Source organism: Leopardus geoffroyi, chromosome C3 (genome assembly GCF_018350155.1).
Source record: "Leopardus geoffroyi isolate Oge1 chromosome C3, O.geoffroyi_Oge1_pat1.0, whole genome shotgun sequence".
Lineage (NCBI taxonomy): Eukaryota > Metazoa > Chordata > Mammalia > Carnivora > Felidae > Leopardus > Leopardus geoffroyi.
This window is the reverse complement of record NC_059338.1, coordinates 6,600,028-6,621,198: the sequence shown is the minus strand read 5'-3', so window position 1 is coordinate 6,621,198 and position 21,171 is coordinate 6,600,028. Positions and strand designations below refer to the sequence as shown.

At 51.1% G+C, this 21,171-nt stretch overlaps 1 protein-coding gene across 8 annotated transcripts in view; it reads right to left on the bottom strand.

Moving 5' to 3' along the window:
- LOC123586948 (carboxyl-terminal PDZ ligand of neuronal nitric oxide synthase protein) overlaps positions 1-21,171 on the bottom strand; it is a 284,322-nt gene that overhangs the window by 27,597 nt on the left and 235,554 nt on the right. For all 8 annotated transcript variants that reach the window (XM_045456603.1, XM_045456594.1, XM_045456597.1 and 5 more), the window contains 2 exons: positions 14,177-14,285; positions 5,116-5,257 (listed from right to left, as the gene is read on the bottom strand). In XM_045456603.1, the coding sequence (XP_045312559.1) occupies positions 5,116-5,257; positions 14,177-14,285 (251 nt within the window). The remainder of the gene's footprint in view (positions 1-5,115; positions 5,258-14,176; positions 14,286-21,171) is intronic.

Below are 21,171 nucleotides of genomic sequence, written 5' to 3'. Positions count from 1 at the left end.
GTGGAGAGTTCAGGGGAACGGCCTGGCCTGGAAATAAACATCAGTTGAAACCAGTGAAGTCAGAAAAGGGCGCCAGGAACCAGGAGAAGCACAAAGGACGTTGGAAAGCAAGTCGCAGATAAAGAAAGGTTGTGTGCGCGTGTATACGGGGTGGTGCCCCAGAAGCCAGGGAAGGCGAGTGCTCCGTTCCCCATGATGAACCCTGCACAGAGAGGCTGGTTCAGTTTGTTAGCTGGGGGCCCTTCAGTGACCTTGACCGGGGTCTCCGGAAAGGCCAGCAGGCAAGGCAACCAACTGGAGGTTGAAGGAGTAACAGCGAGGGTGGGGGGCTAGGAAGAAGACACGAGAGTGCAGATAAGTCTGGCAAAGAGCTGAACTCTGAAGGAAAGGAAAGAGATAAGGCTGGGGGGTGGGGCGGTGATGCAGGGGCAAGGCTGGGGGGAGCAATGCAGGGGCTAGGCTGGAGGGGGGAAGCGACACAGGGGCAAGGAAGACTGGATTTGGTTTTGTTATGGAGAAAGGCTTGATCTTGTCTGTCTGCAGCGGGGAGGAAGTCAACATAGCAAAAGACTCAGGAGGGGCAGAAGTGGTGGCTTGGGCTCAGGAAGAGGCAGGTGAAGGGTAATCCTGGACTGGGGGACACTGGCCACAAGGCACAAGCTGGGGACAAGCAGCCTGGCAGAGCCAGGTGACCCCAGAAGCGTAACTCTGGAAGGCGGTTTCAGGGGCTAAATGGATAGGTGCTGCTGAATCAATGCAGAACTTTTCACATGTCAATTATACCGTAATAAAACGGTTTAAAAAAAGAACAAGGGGTTATCAGCTCGGGCGCAAAGTGCTGGAAATGCCCATTTTTTTTCTTTTTCTTTTTTTGGTCTCAAAACTGCAATAGTAATAGCTTAAAATCAAATAGCACTTACTAGGGCACCTGGGTGGCTCAGTTGGTTATGTGCCTGGCTCTTGGTTTCGGCTCAGGTCGTGATCTCACGGGAGATCGAGCCCTGTGCAGGGCTCCAAGCTACCACTGCAGAGCCTGCTTGGGATTTTCTCCCTTTCTCTCTCTCTCTCTCTCTCTCTCTCTCTCTCCCTGCCTCTCCCTCCCTCTCTCTCAAAATAAATGAACATTAAAAAAAAAAAAATAGCACTTAGTACATTCCAGGTACAATTTAAGGGTTTTACCTGTATAAATCATTTGTCCTTACAACCGTCCTAAGAGGCAGGCAGTGACAGATAAACTGAGGCACCGAGCTGGTAAGGCTGCGGCTGGGGCTCAAAGCCTGCCAGTCTGGCTCCAGGCCTGGTGCTTAAAACCAGTGCCACCCTGCTTCCCAACTGGCCGGCTGCTTCCACCTGCAAAGCCCCCCACCCCGCTTCCCTGCATTTACATGCTCTCAGATGATCTCGTTTATCTGTCACGTGCTTGCACCACCTCCCCCGCCCCCCCAACTTTGAAAGCGAGCTCCTTGCCATCAGGGACCCTTTTTTTTGTTTACAGCCTACCCAGAATCAAGCCTGGCACATCAGGGGAACTAGATACACATCTGTTGAAGGAAGGAGGAAACTAAAACCAAGGAGAAACAAAGGATCAGGCAGTGGTTGCCAGGGACGGAGGGGTAGGTGAGGTGGGAGAGCAGAAGGGTGAGGTGAGCAGCATGCTCGGGGGTCCTGATGGAGCAGGAGGCCCAGGAGCTGCAGGTGTAACAGGTACCCCAGCCCGTTGCTCGCTGTCTAGATGACGAGTGTTCTTTTTAAGAAGCTCTATTCCTCCTAAGGGTTCCAAGCCCTTCCCTGCACTGGATTGCTGCCGTGGGAGGATGACGCCTCCAAGGGAACGGGAGCTCTCCCAGGAAACCCTCTGCAGGAGTCAAAGAAACCGCACCAGGCAGAGGCGGGCAAGCGGAACAGGAGCAGCGGCCCCACCTGGCTCTGAGCCCCGGGGACCCGGCCTACAGCAGCTGCTGCCAAAAGATACACAAGATACATCTCCCCGAGGGTCGGGAACAGTGGAAAGAATGAGGGAGGCAAGAAAGGCAGGCAGGGAGGGCATGGGAGAGGCGAGGTGGCTCCAGTGGAAAGATAAACTGTGCATTAAATGACAAGTCCCTCACATGGGAGACTCCTATCGACAAAACAAAAATACACACAAACAGCTACCGATCAAGAGTTCTAGTCCGGTGCTGCAAGGTGCTTCGTTAACAGAGACAAATCCTAACGCGGTAGATAAATGCTTCCGGGGGAAGCACTTATGGAAAGAAGAAACGTGTATCCTAGTGGTTTGTAGGCCGTAAGCAAGCAAGCAAGCGGGGGCCGTAAAAAGGAAGTGACTATGGGGCTGGGCGGTAAGCAGCTTTCCTTGAGGAAGAAATGTTTCCCATCCCAGATCTGTGGCATCCCACCCACTAACACTACTCAAAGGAGGCTCAGCTGCATGCTGCAAATACTGTGATCAGAGGGAGCCCTGGTTAATCCTTTAACTCAGACCTATGGGACTTGAGAGATCCCCTGGCTACTTCCCACACTGCAGAGACGGGCTGGGTCATGCATTTCAGAGCCTGAGCTGCAAACCAGCTCATAAGTAATATGCACTTAGAGTGCAGTACAGTTTACCCTTGAACAACGTGGGGATTAGGGGCTCAGACCACCCCAGGCAGTCAAAGATCCATCCATGTGTAACTCTGGCCTCCCCAAACACTTAATGGCCTACTGTTAATAGCCTTATCAGTAACAGTCAACTAATACGTGTTTTGTATGATACAGGTAATACACTGTATCCTTTTTTTTTAAGTTTATTTACTTATTTTGAGAAAGAGAGAGCATGTGCATGTGCATTGTGTTTCCCCCTCTCTCTACCCTTCCCCTGCTCATGCCCTGTGTCTGTCTCTCAATAATAAATAAACGTTAAAAAATTTCTTTTAAAAGAAAAACTCAACAAAGTATCTTGGACAGACTTTGTATCATTTCATAGAGAGCAGACTCATTCTTTTTAAAGTTTTTTTTTTTTAACGTATGTTTATTTTTAAGAGAGAGAGAGAGAGAGACAGAGTGCGACTCGGGGAGGGGCGGGGACGGAGACACGGAATCCGAAGCAGGCTCCAGCCTCTGAGCTGTCAGCACAGAGCCCGATGTGGGGCTCAAACTCATCAGCGTGAGATCATGACCTGAGCTGAAGTCAGACGCTTAACCGACTGAGCCACCCAGGCGTCCCAAGAGCAGACTCATTCTTTTTAATGACTGTGCAATATTCTGCTATTTGTACCATAATTTATTTGAAAAACCCCCGCATGCTGTTTCCAGTTCTTTGCTTATGTAACTTTACATACGCATGTATGGGTTTACCCTTACGATAAATTCGGAGAGGGGAATCTGGGGGTCAAAGGCATGTGGATTTTTAAACTTGATTTCTATATTTTTTTCTGTAGGGCTTCTATTTCTACGGTGCCCTGTGTTAGCGTGTGTTTCTGGGTCTATGTCTGAACTTTCCATTCTGACCCCCCGTCAGGGAAGCAGTCCTACATCAGCAGTTTTACTATTAGAGCTTTATGTTTTCATGTCTGCAAAGCCACTCACCTGTCATTACTCATCTTTTCCAGAAATTTTTCTCTTCTTGCCTTTCCGATCTTTCTGTATTTATGTTAAAATAATGATAGTGAACGCGGATCTGGTGTTTACTACGGGCCAAACACCAGACTAGGCATTTTTCGCGTATCTGCTCACCTAATTGTCACAACAACTGTATGACTTATTGCTCTACCATTCTTTCTAGTTTCTTCCAAAGCGGAAACAAAGGCCCGGAGAAGTTATGAACTTGCCCCCAAATCACACAGCCAGGGACAGGTGCAGCCGGAATGAAATTCAAGGGTCTGCTCTCAAGCACTTTGCAGCGTCCCGAACTGGGTGCTTAGCTAACTTGATTTTCATAATTGGTTATCGGTCTACAAATAAATAGTTGAACCTTTGGATGCTCCTCAACCCTGCCTTATCTGTATCCTGCAAGTTCTGAAGATGACAGCTTTCCGATGTGCCCCTTTTGCCATCAGAAATCTGCACTGTGCTGTTAAATTGAGAGATTCACAGGAGAATTGGCTTTTTTTTTTTTTTTTAATAAAAAGGATGGTTCAGGTTTCCCATCCAACAACCTTCCACTTGTTTACAACTTTCTTCACGTAAAACGTAGACATCTTATTACAATCATTCACGGGTATCTTATCTTTTTAAATTGCTATGCTAATGACTTTTTTTCTTCTGCTAAGACTTCCAAGTGGTCGTTGCTGGAAAACACAACCCTGAGTTACTGGTCGTACTACCAGACCTCACCTCCTTAAATGAATTCTCCTGTTTCTAACAGCGAGTAGTTTCTTTTCTTGGGTTTTCCACATTAGAAGTTGATATAAACAATACTGACTTTCCCTCTGCTCTTGCCTGATGCTCATACTTTCCCCACATTTACTGTGCGATGATCAACATGACGGAACACAACTCTGCCTTCTTCCTGACTCTCGGTGACACTTCAAAGTGAGAAATACTGGAATAATGTCCACGTGGAACGTCTACAGAACTACAGAATTTAGAAACAGGAAGAAAGTGGGGCGCCTGAGTGGCTCAGTCAATTAAGCGTCTGACTTGGGCTCAGGTCACGATCTTACAGTTCGTGGGTTCGAGCCCCACGTCGGGCTCTGTGCTGACAGCTGGGAGCCTGGAGCCTGCTTCGGATTCTGTGTCTCCCTCTCTCTCTCTGCCCTTCCCCCGCTCACACTCTGTCTCTCCCAAAAGTCAATAAACATTAAAAACAATTTTTTAAAAGCCATGAAGGTAATTATAACTTTATCTTCTTTCTAATTTGTTTTATGAAGGTGCTTTTGTACTGAAATTTTCTTTGGGGTTGGATTGGGTAGCATAAAGCAGCTTAAATGCTTCCATGTTCGATAAACATCTTTAATGGTCTATTATAAAAGCCACACACGTTCCTTAAAGAAAATGTAGACTCCAGAGAGAAAGAGAAAAAAAAAATAAATGTGTTTTTTAAGTGGGTTGACGGTCTGGGGCTTGGTGAAAGAATGCACTGTCCCATGCTGGTGGCCACCCCCTCCCACTGCAGCGACCCGCCCGGGCGCCTACCTGGCTCCCCCGAACTGCTGCTGTCCCTCTCGCCCTCACCGTCCTCCTGGCCGTCTGCGTTCTGGTGCGTGTGCTGCAGGCTTAGCTTGTGGCAGACCTCGAAGGCTTGCCCGACCGTCCGCACGATGCGCATGGCTTGGCTCTGGGAAGGAGAAAGGAAAAGAGCAGGTGAAGGGCGTGGGGACCCTCTGCAAAGGACACAAGAAGGGCCCGGGACGGGAGGGGATGCGCGGGGGGCCACGCGGACAGAAACCCATGAAGTCGGCAAAGGAAGAGACGGAAAAACCTAAGGTTGCTCCGATGCGCCCATGCTCACAAAGAAGGGTGTGGAGATGTTTTCCTTCCTGAAATGGCCCAGGAAGTAGAAACTCACCAGTTCTAGAACAATCAGTCAACTGGAAGGACAGACGGCACTGAGCCCAAGTCCCCCTTCCACGTTTAACAAAAGTGGTCCAGACGCTCCAGCATCCTTCGCCGACCACAACTGAACGTTTGGTGGGTTCGCCACATGAAGAGAAACTCGGTTCCTCCAGGTCTCCCAGCTGCTCCTGCAGACCAGGGACTGGGAAGCCACCGTCTAAGCAGCAGAGCCGCGAACCCGGAGTCCAAGTTCCCCTGGGATGCCAGTGGCCGCAAGCCTAACCCAGGTGAGCCTTCCCAGTCTTGCCGTAAAGACATAGCTCACTTGGGTCTGTTTTTGGCCACTCCTCTTTCTTTCCTTCCCTCCTTCCTTCTCCCCTCCCTCCCTTCCTTCCTTTCTTGGGGCAGGGGTGGGGGTGCCGAGGAGCTACTTAACCATATCTTTTAATAGCCCAAGAACAGAACTTGACCCTAGCTCTCGGTATTCCACTACTTAACTTGGAGAGGAGGACACAGGACAAGGAAGCCTGTTCCCCTACAGTCCTAAGCAACCCACACAGGCTGTGAGGACGAACCACAGGCAATATTCTCAGGGTCTGGCCTCCAAAGAGGATAGTTGACCGACTGCAGAATCGGTCAGCTCTCATTTTCTTCCCAAGACCGAGTCCGGTGTAAGCTAGGTGGAGTTTAAACGCACAGGCTGGGTGAGCTCAGCTCACTGCTCCTTGCCCCCAGTGCTCCCCGAACATCCCACCGCAGACAGTTTATCTAACTGTGGCTGTCACCCTCTGCCTGCATCCGAGATTAATCACATTTTGGATGGTCTGACTCCAGGACAGCTGTGTCCACCTAGTGAGTCCCACATTCACTAAGTGCCTGTTGCTATAAAAGCTCAGGTTCTCCTAGGAAGGACAGGTTACAAACTCCACCATCCCTGTAAGCCACAGACACTTTCCTTAACTAGCTTTTCAGATGACGTTAAAAGTTGAGGGGTGCCTGGGTGGCTCGGTTGAGCATCTGACTTCGGTTCAGGTCTCGCTCTCACGGTTCATGAGTTGGAGCCCCACACCGGGCTCACTGCCGTCAGCGCCGACCCCCCTTCGGGTCCTCTGTCCCCTCTCTCTGTACCTCCCCCAGTCGCACTCTCTCTCTCTCTCTCTCTCAAAAATAAGTAAACATTAAAAAACGAAAGACGATGTTAAAAGTTGAAAGGTCTTCGAACAAGTGCCCCCAAATCCACAGGAGAAGACAAGGGACGGGGACAGGATTTCTAATCCTCTCTTGGAAAGGAAGCGCTCAGACTTAAATCCAGTAGGAAATGACTTCTCAGAGGCCCCGCATTTCTCAGACATCGCGAGCTGGGCGCTGGATCACACACTCAGGACTGACATCGGAAGAACCCAGACTATGGCTTCCATCTCTGTCACCTTCATCAAGGACGAACGCGTGGAACACGCCTACCAGTTTCAACCAACCATCGAGAAGCGACAACGGGAGTCGTCAGCGTTGAGTCAGCCATGTCCACAGCCTCTCCTCCACCACGCAGAGGGGTAAGCGTATGACGAACACCTCCCCCAGGGCTTGGCATACGCTAAGCTCTCGAACACAGGTTTTTGTGCCGAAAGGCAACGAGGACAGAAAATAAATAGGAAAGGCTGGGCTTGTTTTTATCGACAACAGAAACCTACAGATATTAAGGGGACTGCCTCTTACATACGGATGTAAGCATCAAAGAGGCGAACCCACCCCCTCCCCCACCCAACTCATGACAGAGGAGAACCCAGGGGCCAAACTGTCTCTGGTGGGAGCCACCATGATGGTTTCCACCATGAGGAAATTGCTGGATTCCAGGTCTAGATGTGTACATTCACCAGTAAATGGTTTCCTTTCAGTGTTCGCTTTACTCCGCTCTGATGTAGGTTGTATTTTCATTCACACTAAAAGGATACTGTGGTAGCATGTTCCACGGAGAGCGCTCTGAACTTGAACGTGGAATCAAGCTACGCTGCTACCTGCTTTACGGCAGGAGAGAACCGGCCTCCCCACTCCCCACTGTAGCAGTGGGAGGAGGCTGGATGGCCTCAAATTCTCAGAAATGGCTTTGTGAGTTCAGGGGCCCCCTGACCTTTTGGGCTTGCCTCCCTTCAGCAGTGAAAAGTCTACTTCGAGTAGATTCCTATGTTAGGACTTTGTTGGGGGAAATTACCTGAGCCTGCACACCTGGTGGGGCCGTCCCTCCCCTCACTGGGGCCGTCCGCTCTCTGCACAGCCATGCTGGTTCCCGCCTGCTGGGCCTGCCCCCTCGGGGACTGGGCTTCTGGCCTTCTGAGCAAGAAAACCCCTTCTGCCTGCCACCTTGGAGTGCAGGATCCACACGTGCTAAGACTTAATAGTTAATAAGCCACGTCTAAGCCTACAAGGGAGAACTCTCCCTGAAGGCAGCTTTCAAAAGAACCCTTTTCATAGGTCCCCATGGATCACGAGGAGCTGCTCATGTCTCGTGACCACACACAGGCCTTCGGAAATCAAAGCAGAGTTTTAAAGATGTGAAGGCAGCCAGGTACGAAGCACGACAAACGGGTGGCATGTTGGGAACACAGCCTTGTCCAGCTCCGGGATCTGGCCATCCTCTGGAATTTACCAGATTTTTTAAAACATCACCTACTGGATTATTTCAGTACAAACCCAGTTAAGTTCCACAAGAGCCCTGAAAAGTACTTGGGCGCAGGGATCAAATCTTCCTGTCCAGAAGCCATTTTCCATCAGCAGCCCTGAAGCATTGGTTGGCTTTGAGTCGTCAAGGTTAGGCTGGATACGGTGGCTTTGATGTTTTCTAACCTCAGAGGGGCTCTCAGCCGCAGACGGGGAGCAGCGTGGCAGCTCAGGGGAGTGCCGATTACAGGCAATTTCGTACCACGGGCCTGGAAAGGGAGCAGTCTGAGAACTTTATACCACTTACCCTCACGACGCACGGAAATGCTTCTTTTAACCACCTACTTATTCATGCCGACAAAGCCGCCTTCCTGCCCACCCCCCAGGCCGTCCCTCAATGCAGCACAGAGGTCAAGATGTAACCAACGGCCGTCCTAGAGCGTGCCTGCTGTGGGTGCTAAGTACACGCCGGGCGGGTGTTGGTACCTGCTATGTGGCAGCAGCGACCGTGAATTAACACCATGCTCCCAGCCAGAGTGGGAGGCCCGCCCTGGTAGCTTCGGGAAGACAGAAATCAAAAGGTTGGTCCCTGTACTTCACTGATCCAGGGGAAAAGTCCGGTCAGTCATGGTTTTATCTGCTGTTCTCATTTTAAGCGACCTTGTCGTTGGCTGGCCCTGGGAACGTTGGGAATCTTCCGAGCGTAACGCACGTGGGAAGAATGGGAAGTATTTGTCTCGTGCTGCAGCTGACTTCATAAATCACCGTGGGCGCCGTTCCGAATTCCATTGTCCTGGAAAAAGCTGTATTTCACGATTCCAGGAGACGGAGAGAGGCGTCTTCAGATAAGTAAGGGAAGTGAGGAGAGAATACAAGGCGAAGACGGGGGGTGGCAGTGGCGACAGTAAGAAGAGAAAGAGAAGTGGGGCACGCTTGCTACGAGGAAGGCTCCTTATTCATCTACCCGCTCTGTCTTCTCATCTACTGTCCCTCAGCCCCAACGGGAGCTCTGTCTGCCACGTGCTTCTGAATTCCAGGGGACTGAAGCCCAATAAGTCAGCTCCAGGACAGCTCCTGGGTTTCTAATTCTTCTCATCTACCACAGCAATAACGTACAGCGCCCTTCCCTTGACCTGAACCACCACGGAGTCTCAACAAAAAAACAGAACCGAAGGTCATGTTTCTTTAATGTGCTTTTGTGTGTGTGTGTTTGAACCGCAGTAAAAGATTTAAGCTTCTATCTTATCAAATGACTGCAACGTATGGAATTCGCAATGCTGAAGCAAGGAAATATATTTGGACTCCTATACAGAGACAGATCCAGAGGTTACTAAGGCTCTGAGATGGGTTAGGTTACCGTCCGACACGTTATGTAATAGCCTTGATCCTCGAGTTTGATTGAGGCAATGCCTTGGACACGAGAATATTGCTCGCTATGGGGAAAGTTTAGCTTCAAAGTGGGTAGGACTTTCAACACTGACAGGAGATAGGGGATCTTAAAATTTCCAGTAGACTGCTGGCTTCTTCCTTGTACTCTGCTATGAACTTCTTCCATGAACCACAGTACCACGGAGAAAAGAAGGCCGAGTTATAACTTTAGTACTGCCAATAACCACCTGGGTGACCACAAGCAAGTAAATTCACCTTTCCAGGCCCCGATTTCCTCATCCATCAACAGAGAGGTTTGGACCAGACGAGTGCTGAGATCTGTGATTTCTCTATTTTGACTTCCCAACCCCATCTGACCCCAACCCTTAAGATACAAAGCTAGGCTCTCTCTCTAAGGTTAGGACCTGTCTCTCCTTCTTATCCTAAACCTGGCCAGGCAAGCGACTTATTCTTTCACATGGGACCGTCATCATCATTCAAAATCCATTTCAAGCATTCGAGGACGGTGAAACTGCTCAGCTGTGGCCCCTAATCTGATGGGGACAGCATTACAGGAGGAAGTAATTTCTCCTAACCAAACCAATTGAGCTGTGATTCCAGGCAAATGATTTCAAGGAGCTGCCCCGTGAAGATAGCGGGGAGATTCCTGCAGCTCTCGTTAATCACCAACACTTCACACACTCTTGCACTAATGAGTCCAGTCACACTTAATCAGGGCCGACAGCCTCATTCTCCTGGGGCCGGGGAAAAAATGACAGCAGGGCAATGTCCTCTCCACAGGAGAGGTCAAGAGACCACGCAAGAGGCAAGAGGTCTTGCAAATGAATACTATCATTATACCCCCCAGGTTGGGCGGACGGGGCGGTGGGCGGGGGGGGGGGGGGACACAGAATGCCGTAGTTTTGGGAAACGTCTCCCCTGGATGCTCTGAGTGAGGAAAAGACCCTCTCTCCGCCTTCCTTTCTAACAGTAGTCTGAATGATGCTGGGATGGTCACCCCATCCACAGACACATTCTAACAATCCTGGCAATCCTTCCCAGTCACACAGAACTTGTTCCTGAAGATCATATCGCTTCACACATGACGACCTGCATTCCTGAGATGCCTTTCAGCTGGCTTGATGGCTGGAGAAGCTCAGGTCCAAAGGCTCGTGTTCCTTTTGTGAGTTTCATGTAACAGAGTTCAGCGGCCAAAGCTCTGGGCTGGGAGGCAGGAAGCCCAGTTCTAGTCTCGGTGGCACTGCTGAGCTGTGGGACCCACGGCAACCTACTTCCCCAGACCCTTTCCTTCCTCAATTATGCAAATGGAGTCAATACTGACCAAAGACAGTGAGGGAAAAAGGGACAATCTAGGTCAGAGTGACTCGGGTCATTCAGAGCGAAGGAGCTCTTCGTACCCAAGTGACAAGTGCTGTAGGTTCTCATCACAAATAGGTCCTGGGGAACAAGGCTACTCCCGATCACGTGACTTCCTGATGGAAAATAGGATGTGGGCTCCAGGGTCACACTCTCTGGGTTCAGTTCTACTTACTGTGACTCATGTCCCTTAAGCTTCTGTTTTCCCAGAAAAAGTACCTATCTTTACATACCTGCCATAGGAATGAAAGGAGGACTCACACAAAGAGTCCCAGGCGCAGGGGCCCCTGGGCAGCTCAGTCGGTGGAGCATCCAACTTCGACTCAGGTCGTGATCTCGCGGTTCACACGTTCAAGCCCCACGTTGGGCTCTGTGCTGACAGCTCAGAAACTGGGGCCTGCTTCGGATTCTGTGTCTTTCTCTCTCTCTCTCTTCCCCTCCCCATGCTCACGCTCTGTCTCTCTCTCTCTCTCTCTCTCTCAGAAATGAATAAACGTTAAAAAAAAATTAAAAAAAAAAAAAAAGAGTCACAGGCACATAGCAGGTAACCAAACTAGATGACTTCCCATAAGGCTTGACTTCGTAGAAAGCTAGAACCTGGGTAACCGAAGACCTAGATGACTAGCAGCTGGTGATATGTTACTTTCCTGCAATCTTTTGCTACCTAGCTCGCGAGGAAAGCCCAAGAGGAGAACCACGCTGGCTGTATGCGTGAGCGACCCGTGCGAAGAGCCACAGATACAGAACTGTGGCCGTGCCGGCGGGGAGGCATGGGGACCTCCACCAGGAAAGCAGAGACACCAGACCCATATTCTCAAACGACAGAAGAGGTGAATCTGCTCCCCTGGGTGAACTGTAAGGGAACGGCGACAAGCACACCGGGGGCCTGTCATGGGGAACGGGCCATGGGGACACACACAGGGGCCATGGCGTGATCTGAACGGCAATACCCAAAGCCCTGACAGAGCGAGGAGCTCATCTGAGGTTTCCACACTATGATCGACACGAGAGCATCCAGGTCTGCTGGCTGCCAGTCCAGAGGTCTCCCTATTGACCCCCATCAATCCAGAAACATCCCTGCAACACATTTCCTCCGGGCATACGGTCTTACCCCCTCACTTCATGAGTATTCCTATGACTCGCCAATTAAAACTCTTTCCCAAGCTATGGTCTCCCTAGACCAGAAGTGTTACAAAACAGCACATCACCATCTCCAGAGGCTACCTGGGATAAATGTGCAAAACCTTGCAGGCACGGTCCCCACCCTCCTCAAGTCTGCTTGCTTTCCTGCACAACTCCCTCCTCCTTACTGGCTGGGAAGCTGGCCCTTCTGCCCATAGTTCGGCAGCAGTGGGGCTCACGGGCCAGGCTGTCTGGAAACCATTCTTTCAGTGATGTGGCTGCAGGCCAGCAAAGGGCCTGAGAATCCACCCTACCCAGAGTTACAGGCTCAGTAGGTGCGGGCAAACGGGACGTGGCATTTTCAGAATGAGCTCCGAGGGCTAGGAGACACGGAAAAAGCGGAAGAGATAGGGAGCCGGGTGACCACTCCCTGGTCTCTGGATAATAAGAACTTAATTCCGTGCTTTACTTCAAGCTCAAAGTTCCAGTGGGCACTGCTCTCAGACTCAGGTTTTGGCAGAAGGACGAGGCCACCCCACTGTGTTCGCATCGCTATGCTAGCTCTGACAGCAAAGCAAACATAATGACAGCCCTTGCCTAGGTCTTTGGCTCAAAACTCATGCTGTCTGCACGTCTCCCTGCCTCTAGCCGGGGCCTATTCCCGGGACCGTGGGCAAGGCATCTGATCTCTCTGAGCGTCAATTTACTCATCTGCGAAATCGAAGTACCAGTCTTAACTTCTTCGCATAGGTTTTATAAGGATCAGGTAAGCTTAGATATTAAAGCGCTTGGAAAATTATCACGTGCCATGTGTAGCTCTAATAAATTCCAAGGTCTGGACAGAGCTGAAGTCAGATGCACAGTTGAACGCTCAAAATGAATTACATGGGGATTCCAGTCTTTAGTTGCACCTGTCAAAGAACATTACCGTCGATCCGATTCATAAGTCCCGGGAACACACTGCATTTCCCAGACGCCCTGCACCTCAAAGCTGCACAAGAGCCGCTCACCCTCCCAAGCCCTACATGCCTGTCTGCAGCCCTTCCGGCTTTTCTTTCTCTCCCTCACCCTCCTCTTCTTCCTATCAGTTCTTCAACAGGCAGCTCGCCTTAGGCCCATTTACACACTTTCGGCTCAATCGTACCATCTTCTAGAAGGGAAGCCTGGCAACTTGCGCGTTTTCTTTCCACCTTTCCAGTTCTAGCTCTTTCCATCTAAATTCCATGATTTGCATGAAAAAGCCTGGGAACAGGAGGCCAAGGGCACCGCCAATCCTGAGAGGAAGAGGCAAAATCAGCAAAGTAGAATTTTCGAGGTAGAGCCAGGGTAGGGGATGGGACACAGGTTAGCAAATCTTGACCCTGCAGAAAAAGTAGTTCCCAGGATATTAGACGGATCACTTGGAAGAAACATGATTCCATGGCTGAATCAGTTTGAGAAACGCTGGGTTAAACAGAGTTCAAGGGCTTCTCTTGAACTTTAGGGCTTCCCAACAAATTCAAAGAGGATATTTTTAACACGAAACGTTTTGGACGGTAAGTATTTTACAGGAGACATTTTAGGAAACTCTGATTTTGTCTCTCCTCACTTTATAGACAAGGAAGCCGAGACCCACATAACATCTCTTGGGCTTCCAGCAGAGCGGGGACTAAACCCCGGGTTTTGTGTGTTAAATTCCTGGAGAAATGACAGGAAAAGCATCTCCCGAGTGGCCAAAGCTGCATTTACTCAAGCATCAAGGTTACCACACCAAAATAATTGCCCAGGACAACCAGCTTCCCACAGAAAGTCTAAACTAGATTCCGCATGTCGTGATTTATAGGCCCCCGACCGATACACAGAATTATGGTGAAAAGTCACGTAAATAAACGGCCATGCCTCTTTCCCGCCGCACACCGAGGGGAGCATCACTCCTGGTGCTATCTACCTGTCCCGATCCAGAGCCCTCATCCAATGGTCGAGCTCTTCCCGGCTGTCTCCATGTCAGAGGACAAAACTCAGATAAAACGAAAGGAGAATCTCGTTACGCAGGAGCACTGACGGACTGCTTGGATGGCTCCCCCGTGCTGCGCATGCAAACAGCCACGTCAGTTCTTGCCTCTCAACAGTGGCCAATGGCGGGGGGACTCCTCTGGTTCCATCAGAGGAAAACAAAAACAATGACTGATGACTGCTCATTTACCTTCTTCTTGGATTTAAAGACGTTACACCTGAAGATATTGCTGGCACCATCTCGGGCGATATAGCTGAAGATCTTCAGGTCTTGGGAATCATGAGAGACGTAGAAGATCCTACAGAGGGAGCAACAGAAAAACGCACTGAAGATGGCTTTAGGGTCAAACCCCCAACCAGGGAACCTGTGTGCAAGGACACGCTCGCTTCTTCCTACGAGAGCCACAGTGCAGGCGGCACTTTCACCAGGACACTGGTGAAACAGTGACACGACGCTGGGGGACCTCCACATCTAGAGGAGCGGGCATGGGTAGGGGACGGACCCCACGCTGTCACCAGGCCGCAAATCTGTGCTGGTAACTTGTGTGCTAGAGGGACAAAAATTGTTGCTATCCTCATCAGAGCAATCAACCTGCATCTAACCCACGGAAACGGGGGCAAGTTTCCGGATACCTGTTCCCAGTGGTCTCCCAACAAGGAGACTTGGGAGCCGGCAATGTCGGCCACGCCTGCCCAGACGAAGACGCTCGGTCTCGTTACCGTTAAGTCCCTCGGTGGTAGTGACCTCGCCTCCCGTCCTCTCTGGGTAGTGACCTCACCCCCACAGCCTCCGTGTGTTCACTCTGCTGTTCCTCCCCCCCAACCAGCATGCACACCGTGGGCCGGGCGCTAGCCCAGCCCAGCCCAGATACGTAAAGGCGGCAGGACGCCCTAAACTCTCAGACCTCACGTACAGATCTCCACAATGAAACAGAAACCGAGTGCTCTGAGGAAAAGCAGGCAGAGTGAGGGACAGAGCGCGGTGGCGGCTGCTGTTTTAGCCAGGGAGGCCGCAGGGCCAGCACGAAGGCGCCACGGAGAGCCAGAGGCCTGGGTGTGAGGGGCAAATGCGGTGCAGGAAGTGGGAACGGCAAATACAAAAGCCCAGTGGCATTCGGAAGGTGCTAGAAGTGTTCAGGGAATGGCCAGAGGTCAGTGTGGCTCAAGTGGAGGGATGTGCTGACAGGGTCATCCAAGCAGCCAGAGGCCAGAACATGGCAGGGTGTTGGGCGGGGGGGGGGGGGGGGGGGCCCTGAAGGGTGGAGCTTGCTTTCCAGGTGAGGTGAGAAACCACTGGAGGCTTCTGAGCGGAGGACTGACTCCCCGACGCTCCGAACGGAAGGATGTCTCTGGGTGCCGGGCGCCAGAGGGGAGGCAGAGGGGAAGCTGGGGAAAGTCATAAGCAAGGCCGTGATGGCTGAGGCCACAGCGGGCCTAGACAGGGTGCCACCCGGCCCTCCAGGTCCCAGCGCTGCTGGCATGGGGCAGGGGAGGGAAGTAGACGGGGTACATCAGTGGCACCCGTCTTGGGAGATCCAAGGAGAGGATCGCTCCAGACAAACACTTCCGGGGCCGCATCATTTCCATAAAACACCTCTTCCTCAGTAACAACTCCCATCCAAGGATTTAACAAGTCGATCCGTTCTGGTGTATGTCAGGGCTGAGTACTTGGCAGAAAGAGAACGGGATTTAGAGTCGTACCCTCAACTTCACCACTTATGAGGCAAAAGCCACGTAACCCTCAGAGGCTGTTACCTGTAAAATGGGCCTATTTGTTCTTCATACCTCATGGGCTTACCTGGAAGGTGAAATAATGAGCAAAGTGCCTTTGTACTTCTTACTGATACGGTCTCTCGATGGCCTTTTCACTGAGATTCTCACCAAGGACTCCAAGAAGCCCGGGAGGGGCGCTCAGAAGGAAAGTGGAGACGGAGACGAACAATCCTGGCAAGAGCGCTAAGTTCACCTTGGGGAGCCACTCCTCTGCTCACTGTGCTAGAAGTCAAGTCAGTACACCTCGCATGTCCACCCAGCGTGAATGGCACAGACTGGACGTGCCGATGTTTAACGCGGCTTCCGAGAAAGAAAGCGGTCAACCAACTTCTGTAACTCAGCACCTTCCGCCTGAAACCCAGGCCCACCTGGCAATCCTAGAAATCCCCTCTTTTTCTTATTGTTTAAAGTTTTAGTCACTTGAGAGAGAGAGAGAGAGAGAGTGCACGCAAGCTGGAGAGAGGCAGAGAGAGAGAATCCCAAGCAGGCGCCTCACTGTCAGTACAGAGCCCGACGTGGGGCACAAACCCTCAAACCGTGAGATCATGACCTGAGCCAAGACCAAGAGTCAGACGCTTAACCAACTGAGCCCACCGGGTGTCCCCATAGACCTCTCTCTTGAACATCTCAAAGCTCCTCAAATTTATCGTGCCCCCCCACCGAATTAATCATCATCCTCGCAATTCCCCCAGCATCGATACTTTCCTTCTCCCAGGAACCATCTTGATGAGGAACACTGGATCCACTCAAGCCAGAAGCCTGCACCATACCCTTGACCCCCTTCCTTGTTCTCCATTATCTGTTGCTCATGACCAAGTTCTTTGTAGCCCGTCTCCTCAATACGGCTTAGGAATGTATTTCCTTCATCTCTACGGTACTGCCTTAGTTCACAGATCCTTCTTTCTCACCTGGGTTTTTAAAATTTTTTTTTTAATGTTTACTTTTATTTTTGAGAGAGACGGAGACAGAATGCGAGTGGGTTAGGGGCAGAGAGAGAGGGAGACACGGAATCCGAAGCAGGCTCCAGGCTGTCAGCACAGAGCCCGACGCGGGACTCAAACTCACAAGCTTTGAGATCACGGCCTGAGCCGAAGTCGGACGCTCTACCGACTGAGCCAGCCAGGCGCCCCTCACCTGGAGTTTTGCAACCCATCTAGTGTCTCTCTCTGCTTCCTAGCTCGCCTATGGCCAAACCATTCTCTACACAGCTAGCAAACTGGGATAATCAGAAACACATCTCATGATTTCCCTCTAAAAACCACTCAAAGGCTTCCGACTTCCCTCAGAATAAAGTCCGATCCCCTCAGCATGGAGTATCCACCTTCCTGCTCTTCTCTCTCTCCAGAGCCCTGACCTACATAGCCCTCCGGAACTAGTCATGTGCACCCACCTGCCGCTGCCACTGCGGTGACACCCTTGGCATCCTTCAAGACTTGGTTCAGAGACACCTTCCTGCCCACCCCGCCCCCCAAATATCATTGGGCTGCTGAACCCTCTTGGGCTCACCGTTGCCACAGCACATCTGTTACATGATGCTATTTAGGCTCGAGCTCCTTAAAGGAAAAAGGACTACATCCTGGTGGCCCCCGTGCCAGCATGGCAACTGGCACATAGAAAGTTCCTAATGCCAGCTGAGGAGGGAGAGAGGCATCCATGCTGTCATTAACGAGCACCCACGACGTAGTCTGGTTATTTGCTCCCCGTCCGCTGGAAGGAAAGTCGGTCGGTTCAGCTGTGTCCTACATAAAATTCCTTCCATTTCTGAGTTTTTAATTATTACGGAATGCCCTCAGGACAGAGAAGTAGCTCTAAAGCTGAGAAGGCGATATGAGTGTGGAGAGGCGTGCCAACAGGACACAGACGGGAACGGCGGCCAGGAACGGCGGGAAACACAGGTTACCTTTCCCTTGACGGACAAAGCCCCTTTCCAGAAACCGTGAGGACAGCCTGTGTGAGGAGGCAGTCTCTGCGGACTGGAGCTCTCTGGAGAGGGTTCTGTGACGTCTGAGTGCAGAAAACAGAACCACCTCTGGCGAACCAAAACGTCAGCTAGTTAGAGCTCAGAAAAGCATCTGCCGACACAATCGAGGGGCACGTGCGACCTCGTTCGCCACGTAACGCCGCAGGTCCAAAATTCCGGATCTAGAAACATATTTCTAGACTCTTCTAGACTCTTATTTCTCTATATCTTGGCGTGTGTTGGGGGCGGGGGAGAAGTCTGGGGCAGGTTTGATCCTGCTTCCAAAACGTACCTCCAAAAAAAGTACTTCCCAAAAAAGTACGTCAATTTTCTCAACTTTCAGTGTAATCGCCAAGGGCAGGATATCAGAGTAGTCTGCATACTGTAATAACGAGTGCTAAGGTTTTGTGAGGTTTTGTTCCTTCCCCCTTCGAATTTCTGTATTTTCAAATACGCACAGAATCAGAATTTTCACCTCCTACTGGAACTGTTATACTATCAAGCCACAGCGATAAACTTTTCTACAGATTGTTATACCCATAAACTTATGATAAATGACCGAAACATAAAAAGTACCGTGGACAAACTGGATTTGGAGCTTATCCGGGAGCTCAGGTGGATGGAGTGATAAAGAACCGCCAGACCCACCATCAATAACCCCCCTTCTCTTTGACTATGAATCTAAAGTAAACTTGTCCCTCTTAAGATCACAGGAGAAAAAAAAATCAAACATAGAAAGACACCTGTGTGGTTGTCAGACCTGGTTCCAACCCAGGGTCCTGCCACTCAGGATTTGTCGGCAACGGGCAATTCGCTCCCTGACAGAATAGTCTCTTTTTGGGAGCTTCTCATCACTTGGGAATTTTCACACAGGTTGGAAATCTACCAACAGGATGCCTGAGCGGCTGACTCTCGATATTGGCTCAGATCACGATCGAATCCTGCACTCGGCTCTGTGCTGAGTGTGGAGTCTACTTAAGATTCTCTCTCGGGGCACCCGGGTGGCTCAGTCACTAAAGTGTCCGACTTTGGCTCAGGTCATGATCTTGCAGTTCATGAGTTCGAGCCCCGCGTCGGGCTCTGTGCCGACAGCTCGGAGCCTGGAGCCTGCTTCCCATTCTGTGTCTCCTTCTCTCTCTGCCCCTCCCCCGCTTGCACTCTGTCTCTCTCACTCTCTCTCTCAAAAATGAATGCTAAAAAATAAATAAATAAGGATTCTTTCTCCCCCTCTGTCCCTCTCCCCCGCTTGCGTGCTCTAAAATAAAATTTAAAAAAAGAGCGCGCGCGAGAGAGAAAGAAGTCTAGTACCAGGAATAGAGCGGAGGGAACTGGTTGAAAATGCTGGCCCTGGTGTGGGACGGACCTGATTTTAGGCCCAGACTCTGCCACTCGCTAGTGGGTGATCCCCGGTCATGATCTCCCCGTGGTTCTTCGCCAGCGAAGCAGGTTTGATCGCAGGGCTGCACCTCACCCCCGGGGGTTTACAGAGCAAATGCCTGCAGCGAGAGGAGCCTACAGCAAGCGGTTAGCAAACAGGACCGGCGACCGGCTCCCGGCTCCGGTCGCTTCCACACCATTGCCCTGGCTCCCCGCCGTGGGGCCTTAGAGACCAGGCCCGTCTTTCCTCCAAAGGGCAACCTTTTGAACACCCGGCAGCTACCTCTTCTCTCAACAGTGCTTGAAAGGGCCCATTTTCATCCCTCACTGCTCAGGCAGGCCTGCCCTGGGGGCCGCGGGGGCAGAAAGATCTGGGTTCAAGCCTTAGCGTTTCCAACTTCCCAGCTGTTCACCTCCGGCAAAGGGCTCAGTCGACACAACCCTTTCCTTCCTGAACAGGGAAAGGAATAATCTCTTCACGGGATGAGGGGTGAGAAAAACACATCCCCACATTTAACACAACTCCCGACACATGTGCTTGCCCGGTAAGGAGGACCTCCCTCTTCCCTGTGCACCTTTGTGCCTTCCGGGACCGCTCCCCAAGCAGTTCACAGAGCTGAGTCGCGTTCCTGAAGGGATGTGAACATCACCGAGCGCACTCGGAGAACTATTTTCCACGCCCCAGAATGCAATTTCTAGCAAAGCGCCTCCGAGGGTGGCTTTTTACTTGGTTACAGCCTCTCGCTGCTGCTTCTGCTTTGTGATCTCTTCTACAAGTTCACTAGCGTGTAGTCCCTGGACCCACACTTGTCCCCTTTCTACAAAGTGGGATGTTCTTACCCTGGTCATCTTCTCACATTTATGACCCACGGTTGGACAGACTCATTCATTAGGACCCCGAGGCGCAGACACACTTAGAGGAGGGACGCCTTTTTTTTTCTTTTTAACATTTATTTATTATTGAAAGACAGAGTCAGAGCGTGAGCAGGGGAGAGGCAGAGAGAGGGGGAGACCCAGAATCCGAAGCAGGCTCCAGGCTCTGAGCTGTCAGCACAGAGCCCGACGCGGGGCTCGAACTCACCAACCCTGAGATCATGACCTGAGCCGAAGGAGGACGCTTAACCAACTGAGCCACCCAGGCGCCCCAGGAGGGACACCTTTTTCTTCATGGTTTTTAAACATTCTATTTTTTTTAAGTTCTAGTGTTCCTAGTTTGAAGATCAGATAGTTCTCCACTGAAGGAAAGAAAAAAAAGAGAGAGTTAGAAAAATGGAATGGGTGTGGGGGGGGGATGCCTGGGTGACTCAGCCCGTTAAGCATCAGACTGTTGATCTCAGCTCAGGTCTTGATCTCAGAGTCATGAGTTCAAGCCCCATGTTGGGCTTCGTGTAGAGTGAGGAGCCTCCTTAAAAACAAACAAACAAACAAACAAACAAACAAACAAACAAACGTTTACCTCTGATATTTTCACTGCAGCCATGACTTTAATATACGGGTATTTCCCCTTTCACTGTTCTCTGACCCCTGCCCCGTCCCCACTCGTTCCTCCCCTCCGTGTGTTAGGATGGGACCAAGTGACCTGTAAGGTTTCCCCTCTGGTGTTTCAATATGTGGAGACTTCTTCATTCTAATTGTGTTTGAAGACGGGACGAGGAAAGGTGGGGATGTACACTGAGGCTTGGGAGCCTCCCCTCATCGTGTGCCACTGTCCCCTGAGCCTTTTCTCTCATCCTCAGCCTTTTCCAAGGGCTCGCCGCACCCAGACGTTCAGGGCTCTCAGCAATGGCCGCTCCCTGCCTACCACACTGTGTATTTTTAAGGAATGCTATATAAAAATCTGGGTAGCCACATGATTTTCCTTCATGGCCTTGCCTTTTTGGGACCCACTGGAATCACTTATGTCGCCCTTCTGTCTTCAGGTGCTCGTCCCTTACGGCCACTCAGTCTCTGGCTTACTGTCGCCACCTTCTCTCTGAATATCATGGCCTCTAAGAAATGACGTGGCCGCGCCCCCAGGTACTAATGCTGTGCCCGCTGCCCTCATCTCCATGGGGACTGCGCCTGCTGACTTTGGA